The sequence below is a fragment of the Nematolebias whitei genome, chromosome 7, assembly GCF_014905685.2.
Source record: "Nematolebias whitei isolate Nwh7 chromosome 7, NemWhi1, whole genome shotgun sequence".
Lineage (NCBI taxonomy): Eukaryota > Metazoa > Chordata > Actinopteri > Cyprinodontiformes > Rivulidae > Nematolebias > Nematolebias whitei.
Genome location: NC_056504.1, coordinates 5,089,066 through 5,102,094, shown reverse-complemented (window position 1 = coordinate 5,102,094; position 13,029 = coordinate 5,089,066). Strand labels below are relative to the sequence as shown.

The following is a 13,029-nucleotide window of genomic DNA, read 5'->3' as shown; positions in this document are numbered from 1 at the left end:
TTTAACTTTTTTAGATTTTTCTACCTGGATTATTGAGCATGCATCAGAATATCCTTTACAGCTTCCTTACCTCTACGATGCAGCCTCCACTGTAGAAAAAGGCAGCAAACTTTTAACAACAAAGTTTGTGACTGTCCTATGGCATTCATCTCACTTTTCTTTTATCCTTTTTCTTTTTGTCCTTTTCACATCAAGGTCAGAGACTCCTGTGATGATAACATAAACATTGAACATTAGCTGAACTGTTTAATCAGCTGACCCGATGTATGAGCACATTTTTACAAGCTAAGCTTTATCTGTTGCTGTCAATCTTTAGATAGCTTTTGATTTAGCTAGCTACATATATAGCCACAAAATAAAGCTATACACTAATATCTTAAAGTTAGCATTACATAAGCCTACAAAGTAGTTTAACTCATCGCAATGCACGTATTAAGTTGTAGTAACGTTAACAAACGTAAACTTATCAGTTGAAATCGCAGACACTGCTCCGTCCTCGGTGCAAAGCCAAGTCCGGTCGTGGAGATTTTGGATCAGGCTGTTCAGGCTCTAACACCCACAGGCTGACTTAAATATTGAGAGGAGGATGGCTGTGGTCCTCTCTCCTTGCAGTCAAACACGGAGCAACTTTACGCTCGTAAATTGATTCCGTGCATGGTCAGGCACTTCATCAAATTAGTCGTGTTGCTGACACATGCAACTAATTCACAACACAGATATTGTGGCAAGCCATTATATGCATTAATAGCCACAAGTGGCTATTTGTGGCTATTAATAGTTATTATGGCTTGCCATAGAACCACGTGAACCCCTTCTGTGGACGTAACCACAAACAGTATGTGTTTTTCCTGGTTTTTCCCATAGACATTATATATACACATATATCTTTTATTAGGGGCGGCTGTGACTGAGTGGTTAGAGCAGTCGTCCTCTAATGCAAGAGTTGGGGATTTGAATCCACCAGTTACATGCAAGACACTGAACCCCTTGTTTCTTCCAGTGTGTGTCTCATTGATGTATGAATGTGATAAAGCACTAAGTAGTCTCTTTAGAATTTGTTTTTCTCTCTCGCTCTCGTTTGAGGTGGCAGCTTGACTTTACTCTCCCATTTTTTCCTTCCCCTGCTTCGCTCTCTGCGTGTCTGAAGTGCCTGGTTCACATCTCCCGAATGTAAATTAAGATTATGGATCTGGTATCCTGGACATTCAACGCTATCGACAAGATTTTTTTCAACACAACAACAAGGTCCCGGAGAGCGTGCATGTCCTGCTGAGACGCACGTTGCGGGGTACGTCTTGGTCCCGTAGGGAGAGTGGCAGCTGATGTGCCTCTCAGTTCTGTCTAAGGAGGACGCTGAAGACGTTTACATATTTGGATTTATGATAGCAGGGACTTTGCTTTTTGGCATCGGCGGGGCTCTGTTTTATCAACTATTGAAGAAGACATCGGCAGCAGTTTCGGCCTTTACAAAGCTTCCGAGTCAGTGTGAAGGTTTGATCCGTGCCGTGAGTTCTCATAATCAGCTGATTTATGAGCTAAACCGTAAGGTAAAGGCGATTTATGAGAATTGCAGGCCACCTGCGGCTTCTGGGACTCGTCAGTGCGGTGGGATCAACCTTGAAGGAGACTCATAACATGGATCAGTGGAATGAATTGCCACAATTAGGCCTTTTTGGAACCAGAATGTCCAGATGAGCTCAAGGCTGAAAAATAAAACCTGTCTGCCTGAAGAAAATCAACAATCAAAGCTTATCTGAATCTGACTCCCTGCCGGCCTCGGAGACAGGCCGACTATCAAATTTCTCCTGGGTCATGGGTAACCAAGGACAAAAGTTTCATCTATCGCTGCACTGGCATTGACTGTAACGTTACACGTGGTTGAAACCACATGTAATGTTACAGCCTATCACAGAAACTTGACACCAAAAGACGAGGCATATTTTGATGCATATACCGACCAAAGCAGTTCGGTCGGTACCATAAAAGGATGGCACTCAGCCCTAGATGTAGCGTGTAACTTTTATATGGGACTTTGATTAAACCACGTTTCTAGGCAAAGGAAAATTTACAGTTAAATTTTCAAATAGCACCAAATGAAATATGGCAAAATAGCTGACTAACGAATGATAGACAATTCAAACTCACCTGAATTTCTTTATTTATGTGATCCAGGAATGTTAGAAAAACTGAGGGCTTTATTTAAACACCACTGTACTGTGCCTCTGTTCACATGAGAATAACTAAATGATCATAGTTAATAGTTGAACATGAACCATTGTTTTGTTCAGTTTCTTTCATTCAGAGCTGTTGTAAAAAATGGCAGGTTGTAGCATTAAAATAACAGAATCGTCTTTTTTTCCCAGCAGACTGCACTGATAACTGCGCTCATACTGTGATTTCTATCTTCACCAGCTCTGTTCTATCGCTGGTTAATCAACGAGTTTCCAAACTTCATCAAGAAGGACGATGGGCGTTTGTTCGTGTCACAGGTCACAGGTAACCTGTACTTGGCCAAAGCAGAGCTGAATGATACTGGGAACTACTTCTGTTTCACCACCATCAACCTGGACATCAGCACCAAAAGCACCTTCAGCAAGGCCAACCCACTCACTGTACTGCCTGACGGTATGTTGACCGCATGCATGTATGTCCACTGATGTCTGTGTTTAATAAAACCCAAACAAGGAGAACAAGACATCCCACCTCTGTCTGTCAATACAAATATTTCAAGTAGTTGTACAAGTAATGGTGCTGGTGTGTAGGATGTGGTTGTATCTCACGGCTCTACCTGCTAACTGGAATCAGTACCCAGCCATGGTAAACATTTTTTACTTGTCAAGTTGGAAAAAGCGGACAAATAAAATGTGACCCATCACATCAAATCAGGGATCAGGGAAGTCATACTCAGCCAATGTAAACAAAGAACATTTTCAGATTCCTGGCTTTTAAAGATAATTTAGGATCCCTAGATCATCCTGACATCATCAGTAATGTCTTCAGATGTGATTTAGTTTGTCTTGCAAGTCAAGTGTAACTTTGGAAAATTGATCTGAAGCCTTTTTATATGGTATTCTAATGAAGATTTATTCACGTCAATTGAAAGAGGAAAGCTCAAAGCAGACTTGGATTTCAGGATTTCTCAGCTGCTATTGAACAACGTTTTGCTAGCGTGCAGGAAAGTAGTGAAACTTTGGAGCTTTCTGCTAAAAATCTCAAGTGATTTGATGATGAAAAGTGATTAAAAATGTATGAACTTTTTTCCTTCAGGCATTTCATTAGGCAAAAAAGAAAAAAAAATCTAAAAATCACAAATTTTTTAAGCCAATACGGCTGTAGTGTGCCAGAGCCGAGTGCCCTGCCTACCAACCCCCAACAACCCCCCCCCCCCCCCCACACACACACACACATAGAAAACTGTTGGTGTGACATAGCGCTAAGCTAGCGGCTCACAATACAACAATACAGGCATTCTAGCTAAAAAACTGGAGGTAGTGGTCTGCTTCTCTCACGCTGAGACCCCCCCAAACTGTTTGTACAAACAGCATGCGATACAGACAAATCTCCCCCCCCCCCCCCCACCCAACAAAAATCACGGAAGAGAAGAGCGCCTGCAAGTAATCTAGGGGAAGCACTGAGCAGACTAAATCTGACTACGCTACCTACTTACTAGTCGTATAACAATATGTTAAATTCACATTTCGGTTCGGTTCAGTTTCAAGGAGGGAGGGCTCGGTTCAGTTAATTTTTGGTACAAAAAAGGCCAAAATGAAGACTTACAAAGCATTTATTTTGAAAATATGCCAAGTAAACAGTACGTTTGTATAAAAATAAATAAAATGACCCATTTGGATGATATATTAAATAAACAGCACTCTCACACCTTGGCAGCAGTTCCCACTGCCACCATCATCCCAGTCCCAAAGAGCTCTACAGTGACTGGTCTGAATGACTTATCAGCCAGTGGCCCTCACCCCAATAGTCGCTAAATGCTTAGAAAAACTGGTCATGACTCACATCAAAACAACCATCAACATCAACGAGGACCCTCATCAGTATGCATACCCGGAGAACCGATCAACAGAGGATGCCATCTCCTCTGTGGTCCACACTGCTCTCACCTACCTGGAGCAGAAGAACTCCTATGTCCGTATGCTCTTTGTGGACTTCACATCTGCCTTCAACACCATGATCCCCCAAACCCTGATAGATAAACTACTCACACTAGGACTAAGCCCCTCCATTTACAACTGGGTACTAGACTTCTTTAGTCGGGGTAGTTTTTCCCTTCGTACTATGTATGAGGGTAGAGCCGATTCACTGGTACCGGGAGTACCATGTGCTGAGGAGGAGGCATGCAGCCCAGAGGCCACAGAACCAACAGTTTAAAAAAATTACCTTTGATGCCACCCCTCGGCTCTCTAGTCAGCAAAAAACGAGAGTGAGAATGTCAACTTCTGGAATTTCCTTTGCTTTAAAACAGACCAAACTTTCTTGGAAATGCATTTTTAAAACAAACTGGGTTTGTTAGTGTTTGTTTCATGAAAAATAAAAAAATCACAACAACAAATGTCAGCCTATGTAAAGTCATTTCAAGAATGAACATTTAATCTTTAATTTTATTTCAGCCAGCCCCAGAAAATCTGCTCCGAGCATCAAAGTGCATTTCCCTTCGGAGACCTACACCTTGGCTGGACACACTGCCATGTTGGAATGCTTTGCTTACGGAAAGTAAGTTTCTGCTCTTAAACTCCCACCGTTTGATTTTGGACAGAATATTATTTGTCTGTGTGTGTGTTGACAGCTAACAAAGGGTCTCGTGGACCCCTGGACAGATTTTAGTGAACCTCTCAGAAATTAATGGATGTACATTTACAATCTACATTTGTGGCTGGCTACCACAGCTAACTGACGTAGAAAGTCACAAAAATATCTTTAACTCAGTCAGTTTTACAGATAATGGGCTTAATTTGGTGGGTTAGTAGCTGAAAGTCAGTCGTAACACAAACTACGAGGGCTGACAGATGTCGTAATGTCACAGAAATTGCACATCGACATTAACAAGGTTTAACCCTTCCCTTCTCAAGACAGGAGGAGTTTGTTTACAACTCTTGCATGAAAGGTGGTGTACCCACCACCGTGCATTGATATGTTTAATCATATTTTGACTTCAAGCCATAACTGAGTCGTTCTCTCTTCCAAACGCTTAAAGTATGTCCAACTTTACATGATTGGTTTCTATATAATAATAATAATAAAATAATAATAACCTTTACTATATATCAATGGAGATCCAGTTCTCATTTACAATGATGACCTGGTCAAGAGGCAGCAACACAAGTAGACATAAAACAGCAACAATAGACGCATAAAAACACCAAACAAACAGTATGAATCAACATTTTTGAAATATACTATACAAAAATTAAAGAAAGAGCATGGGAATAATAAAAAACAGTAATAGACAAAGTAAAACTGAAAGCAAGTACAGTGATCTTGTGAGTGGATTGAGTTTTTAAAAGAGAGTGAAATGAATGAGTCGAGCTTTAGGCTCTGCTGCAGATGGTTCCAGTCATCTGCAGCAGAGAAATGGAAGAAGGAGCCGCCAAAGGAGGTACATGCTTTAGGTGTGGAGATTGATGAGCTTACTAGAACACAAACTTTGATTTGGTTTCTGGACAGTAAGAAGTGGCTGTAGGTAAAATGGAGGTTTTCCAATGAGTGTTTTGTAAACCAACAGGAACCAGTGAATTTGTGAGAATGAAGCGACGGACATTTTATCAGGGAGTACAGATTGCAGTGTGTTACATGAAGCTCCATTTACAAATTAGATGATAGATAACATCCAGTTTGTGAGGGAGAGTTTTGAGGTAGATCTTTAAACCACATGACCATAATCCAGGATTGGAAGCACTGTCATTTTAGCCAGGAGACGTTTTGCAGAATGTGTGAAAGAAGATTTATTGCAAAAAAGAAAGCCAATGCAGAATTTTACCTTTGACTTCAGGACAATTATGTGGCTTTCCTTTGAGAGTTTTTTTTTATTAAGCCATATGCCGAAATATTTATAGCTTTTGAGGAACCATTTCAGGAAGAAATCTTAAAGGGTAACTTGACTAGGTTACTAGGCAGGTTTCTGTTTCAAACCATACATTTTGTTTCATCTGTGTTCAAAACCAAATGTAGAGTAGTGAATGTGTGTTGGATCCTAATCAAGCTAGGCTGCAATGAACACAGAACAGTTGTCAGAAAAGGACTTACGTATAAACGATGGTACCATCAACATATAAATAGACCTGAGAATCACCTGCTGGAAGGGGGATGTTATATATATATAAATATTGAACAAAATATATAGGGCCCTAAGTGCTTCCTTGTGGGACACTGTTAGATAGGTGCAGGGGATCAGAGAGAAGACCCTCCACCCTCACTAACTGTAGACGATCAGAGCAATGACTATTAAATCAGGCTCAACACTTTTCAGAGTCCTATATCCCTTAGCCTGTTTAGTAGTATTACGTGGTTCACACCGGTCTTTTACTGTCAAATAGGCAAACATTAAAATATTCATACTTCATTGTGTCATCTCAGAGTTGTTATTTTTTATTTTTCTGTTTTTCTACAGCCCAGTTCCAAAAATTCGATGGCGTAAGATCGAAGGTTTGATGCCATCCAAAGCCGGCTCAACAACACAAAGTCCCACCCTTGTCCTCCCTGAACTCTCCTTTGATGATGAGGGTCTTTATGAGTGTGAAGCCTCCAACTCTGAGGGTAGTGACTCTTACCAGGGACGTGTGAGCGTGCAAGGTGACAGAAATGTCTAAGATGTTTGTTAGTATCAGTTCAGTTCTTTCATTATGGTCCTAATCTCGTCTCCTCACCCTGCCGCTGCAGCTCAGCCTGAGTGGCTGCAAGTGATGAGTGACTCAGAGGTGGAGATCAGCTCGGAACTTCACTGGACCTGTTTGGCTGCTGGAAAACCACGACCCTCCATTCGCTGGCTGCGCAACGGACAACCACTCAGCACACAGGTAATACAAGGGAGACCCCTGAGCTAGAGTTAGTTCTGGGTAGAGTTGCATTCGGGCCCAAAAAATCTGACCCAGCCCCAGCCCGCAGTCATCATTTCAGAACCCCACCCGACCCGATGAATTAACAGTAATTACAGGTCCAAACCAAACTGAATGAACGTCCATTTGGGCGATGGATCGCTTCCTGGCAGTGCAGTCCCATCTGAAGCTTAACTGAACTTTTTATCTCTTTCGAGGACGGTCAGCTCGCAGTGAAATGGCCGTGTGCTGCTGGTGATTGTATGGCAGGCCATGTTATATACTTAGATCACGGCTGATCCGCAGACCCAATCAAAAGCCCGACACCAACCCAGCCTGCCCATCCAGCACATTATCATGGCCTGGCCCGTAATCTATGGTGGTCAAGGCCACCATCGGCCACACCTTGGCTCCTCCACTGCCTCTGGTGGATACCATTGTTCCCTTCACTCCCCAGGATCCATCATTCTGTGTTGCCTCAGACAAGAAAAATAAACTAACAACATCTGTTCTTGGGCAGCACGGTGGCGCAACTGGTAGAGCTGCTGCCTCTCAGCGAACAGGTCCCTGGTTCAAATCCCGGTCCAGGGGCCTTCTGGGTGGAGTTTGCATGTTCTCTCCGTGCATGCGTGGGTTTTCTGCGGGTACTCCGGTTTCCTCCCACAGACCAAAAACATGCATGTTAGGCTGATTGGTAACTCTAAATTGTCCCTAGTTGTGAGAGAGAGAGTGAATGGTTGTTTGTCTCGTTTGTCTCTATGTGTCCCTGTGATGGACTTGCGACCTGTCCAGAGTGTCCCCGCCCCTCGCACAGTGATTGCTGGACATGGGCACCAGCGACCCCCGTGACCCAAAATGGAAGAAGCGGGTAAAGATAATGGATGGATGGACATCTGTTCTTCTCTACAGTGTAAATTTTACCTACTTGAACATCTTGCACCAACATTAAGGTTTACTTTCATTCTCTGTTCAATTCCAGTCCAGAAAAACACTCATCTGGAAAACTTCAAACATTCACTATTCAAACCCCTCAGCGACAATGTCCGTCAGGGTTGGTGCAACAACTCTCACACCACCTGCTGAGAGGAAAGTAAAATAAAATCTTGTTTTTTTTTCCACAGTTGCAGATCCTGCTACATCAAAAATGTTTAGAAGTTTGAGAAGTTCGATGTGTTACTGGTTTTATAAGCCTTTCAACATGGTTTCTGATCGCTGTGGAGATCTGTTGCTTAGCCAGAAAGAATACGACTTCTCCTTGTTTCTTTATTTGGCTCATGGACCTTCTCCTTGCTGGTCTTCAGGACCGAGTGGTGGTGAATGGAGCTCATTTTAAAATCAGTAACTTGGCCCTGGATGATTCTGGGATGTACCAGTGTGTAGCTGAAAACAAGCATGGCACCATCTATTCCTCTGCAGAGCTAAGAGTCCAAGGTAAGAGGAGTCCAACACCCCCTTTAATCCAGCTCTGGTCTAAATTGTTCTGATTGCTTTTATTGTTCTAATTAATTTTAAATTGTTATATGGAAATTATATCAGTCTTTGTTTTCCTTCTAGTCCAGGCTCCAGACTTCAGGTTGAATCTAGTCAGGAAACTGATCCCAGCAGCCAGGGGCGGTCAGGTAATGATTGAGTGTCGGCCCCGAGCAGCACCAAAACCCATCTTATTCTGGAGCCGTGGGACGGAGCTGCTCACCAACAGTAGCAGGTAGCACCGTTACCACCTTTTATATCTCTTCCTCTATACGTTGACTCCCAGGCGACATTTCATAGCCATAAACAGTAAATTAATTTCTGAACAGTCATTACCAACAGATCCAGACTCCTGGGCCCATTAGACTCTGGCTGTGGACTATGTGAACCTGCTGTAGATATTACAGTACTGTTTAAAGTAGAGATATCCCGATTAACTTTTCTTTGTCCCACTTACTGATCAGTCATTTCAAAAAGATCAAGCCAATAATCAGTCTTACTCCAATACTTGTATTACTGTGCTGTTCCGATGATGCAGACGTGTTTCCTGCTCTGACACTGTTGGGAAAGGTTCATTGTGTTCATCCAGCCACATGTGAGCACCAACTCTGCATCACTGTAACACTTTTATTAGGCTCCAGATGGAGCTGCTTTAAAAACACGTGTTACCTCGCTGTGGTGGTGCTAACACTTCTAACAGGTACTGCTTTTACACCAACTTCACAAAACCTTTCCACATGCAGAAAGCATTTTTTTTTTGTTGCCAAAAATAAAGTTCAGATGTCATGCCACATGGCAGATTATTAGCTAAAAGGAAAATGATGCTGAAAATTAACTGAAGCATTCACCTTTTACTGCAGAGAACAAGGCATTGGTCGACTAACCAACTGTTGATTTTGTGCAGAAAGTTTCACTGTTTTCTCTGCACACCAGAGACGCAAAAGAAAGAAAAAAGTTCTGGCTGTTGTAAACAAATATTTTAGTAATCGAGTAATCTGTTGATTATTCTGACGATTAATCAAGTAATTGAAAACAGAATGTGTCAGGTTCTGCAGTAACTACCGTACTCATTTTATGAGTGATACAAATACATGAAAAAACATTAAAAGAACAACCCATTTAATTCCTCTTTTTAAAATATTTTATTGCTTAAACTGAATTATTTTTAAACATCACATAAAAATCTAAATGCTGTAAAATAATTTTTATGGATTGGAAAACTGAATGGAATATTTTGTTAGAAACTGAGTAAGATGGATAATGTACAGTTTGAGTTTGTACATTGAGTTCTGCAGACTGGATTATTATTTAGTCTTGATTGCTGAGCTATAAACAAATATGACAGAAGTAATAAATGCAGATTAATCTCAGTTTTCAGTCATAAACAGCAGAAAGAAAAAAAACCCTACCAACTCGTGTAAATCATTTCCACTTGAAATATTCACCCTAAATATCTCATTAAGTCAGGATGGAAGTACAACAATAGATAAATGTGTCAGTCTGTTGCTGCTTTTATCTTTAACAAACTTGCATCAAGTCCTGCAGAGTTCTTGTTCCTCACAACGTACAGACTCTGCCAGGAAGCCTCTGTGATTAGTCAGTAGATGTAACGTTAGCAACAATAAGCCTCAGTTTACATCTATAACATGACAGATGATCACACATTTAGTTTCATGTATTCTGCAAAGAGAGCATGATACCTGTTAGAGCTGCGGACCAGGGTGACACAAACAGCAGGTGTTTCTCTTCAGACGCTGCAGCATGGACGACGTGCTGTTGTGGTTACTCCAGTTCTGTTTGCACTGGAAGCATCGAGCTGTGATGTCTTTTCTGTTTAGACTAAAATGTTCCCAAACTTTTGACAGTTTTGTTGTTTTCAGGGCTCTTCTTCTACGCAGTCTCCGTTCCCTCCATAGCTACAAACGTAGCACATACGCGTCAGCGGAAGTGCTAGCGTTGTGTAAAACAAAAACCTTCCAGCTGGACCACAGTGCTCTGAACGGTTTAACGAAGATTCAAGGAAGATAAATTTGCCTCCAGGATTTTTAGTAATCGAGGTCCTCGAATGATTCGAGGAATCGTTTCAGTCCTAATTCAAATCAAACTTTAAGCTTTTTTAAAAGAATTTGAATACTTATTATGTTTGCATGAAAACCCAAGCAGACTAGGTTGTGTCATTCTGTATTTCATGCCTGCTCTGTCTAGAGTCTGCACCTGGGACAGGTAGTTCACATACTGCACCTGAATTATGATGCACACAGGGCAGGGAATTGTTGTCACAGAAAGTAAGCACTTTCTGTTTTTAACAACTGTTTGTTTATGATAAAAATGTGTTCCATCGAAAGGAACGTTACAGTTATGTTGACTATGGAATAAAACAGCTTGATCTGGGTGCCTATGTCATGTGTATAAAGGTGGAAAAGGGTCACGCTGTAATGCATTGACCCCTACTTGTATGAAACACCAACCGCTGTGTATGAATTACTGCAGAGTTTGGTGAAGTATGAATGGACCAGCACAATGTCACCGCCATGGGATGTACAGTTCAGGCTGACTGAAACAACAGGAGAAAGAGTAATGTCAGAGACAGATAGATATGATTCATGAGTTTTAAGAATTAGATTTAGTCTCATTCAGTTGTTAAATTTACGATACATGAGCCACTGGTGTTTCTGAACTGCGCTTTGTCTTCAGAATCTCAGTAACTCCAGATGGAACATTGTGGATCCACAACATCAGCAGGGCAGATGAAGGAAAATACACCTGCTTTGCTGAGAACTACCTGGGTAAAGCCAACAGCACTGGACACCTCTCTGTTCGAGGTAAACTCAGGCATGATTAGTCATCTGACACATCAGTGACCTGATACAGACGTCTTCTAACTTTACTGTAAACTAGAAGCTGGGCTTCCTTGCAATCTCCCTCCAGGTTTTATTTGGGCACCACAATGGTTTGCTTTGCACAGTTGCCTCACAGCAAGAAGGTTGTGGGTTCAAGCCCTGGGTTGGGCCTTGGGTCTTTCTGTGTGTTTACGTTTTTCTCATGTTTGCAGGGTTTCCTCTGGGTGCTTCAGTTTTTCCTACCACAGTTTAAAAGTGTGCATGTTTAGGCTGTTTTCAGGCCCAGGCCTCCTTTAGAAAAAGAGATCTGTCATCTCAGTGGGATTTTCCTGGTGAAATAAAGTTTAATACATTAAAGAAGTTTGTGGATTCCTCGTAATACCACGTCACAACTTAAAAGCAAGGCTTGAATCTAAAGACATCTAGATTTCTAAACTGGGAACCTTAATATTGCTGTGGGCCACCATGCCTTAGTTGGACACTGCATTCAGAAGCCACATGTTTTGGGTCAATAGACATCCAGGTCCATCTTAAGGATCCCCCCCATAGCACCTTAGGTCAGATCTTTGATCAAGTTTGAGGAGCTGGCGTCCATCTCCAGCAGTCACTGTGTGAGAGGAGGTGTGCACCATGGACAAGTTTCCAATCCATCACAGAGACACGGAGACTAACAACCATTCACCCTCTCACTCACTCGTAGGGACAACTTAGAGTTACAACCTAACATGTGTTTTGGTCTGTGGGAGGAAACCAGAGTACCTGGAGAAAACCCACATTTGCACAAGGGGAACGTAAACTCTGCACTGAAAGGGACGAATTTGCTGAAAGGTGATTCTGCTACTGACTGAGGTGACCGTGCTGATCATTGCATCACTGTTCCACCCTAGTTGTTTAATTTGATTAATTTTGAGCCCAGCGATGTTCTGATCTTTTCGATCAACACCCACCTGGTCCACAACATCAGACTGCTGTTTTTTATTTTAGTAACATGAAATATGAAACCATTCATCAACTAATTTTCATACCAAATGTTTTATTGTTCAGATGCCACTAAGATCACACTGGCTCCCTCCAATGCTGACATCAACCAAGGGGAGAACGTCACGCTGCAGTGTCATGCCTCCCATGACCCCACTATGGACTTGACTTTCACCTGGGCTCTGAATGGGGTCCCACTGGACTTGGAGAACTCTGCTGGGCCTTATCACAGAGTAGAAGGGGTGAGTGCATTGGTTGCTTGTAATCACATGCAGCCTGAAATAATCCATTCAAACTGTTTAGCTGAAAACATTTTTATCCCCTGCCACTGAGCGAAAAGGAAGATTTGGAAATACCATCCATCCGTGCATGTTGTGAGCGTAACAACTTAAAAAATAAGTGAAATATTGTGTTCTATTTGGTGTGTGGGTGCATCTAGGCCCAACATAAGTTCCTTTTGAAAAATTGGTTGCCACGTCAAAATACAAGATGGATGTCACCGTATAGGTCCATCTGTTTTGTGAGCAAGATAACCAAAAATTAGCACTTCCGTTTTGGTGTGTGGCTGTATCTAGGTGTAAGAAGGTCACGATCAAGCATTGGGTTACCAAGTCAAAATCCAAGATGACCACCACCATATATATAATATGTGTGTGTGTGTGTGTGTGTGTGTGTGTGTGTGTGTGTGTGTGTGT

At 42.0% G+C, this 13,029-nt stretch overlaps 1 protein-coding gene across 1 annotated transcript in view; it reads left to right on the top strand.

Annotated features, from left to right (window-relative positions):
- The window catches only part of cntn2 (contactin 2), a 51,649-nt gene that overhangs the window by 16,856 nt on the left and 21,764 nt on the right, over positions 1-13,029 (top strand). The window contains exons 6-13 of the mRNA XM_037679166.1: positions 2,413-2,625; positions 4,626-4,728; positions 6,623-6,804; positions 6,892-7,028; positions 8,348-8,477; positions 8,601-8,751; positions 11,211-11,338; positions 12,401-12,576. Coding sequence (XP_037535094.1) covers positions 2,413-2,625; positions 4,626-4,728; positions 6,623-6,804; positions 6,892-7,028; positions 8,348-8,477; positions 8,601-8,751; positions 11,211-11,338; positions 12,401-12,576 — 1,220 coding nt within the window. The remainder of the gene's footprint in view (positions 1-2,412; positions 2,626-4,625; positions 4,729-6,622; positions 6,805-6,891; positions 7,029-8,347; positions 8,478-8,600; positions 8,752-11,210; positions 11,339-12,400; positions 12,577-13,029) is intronic.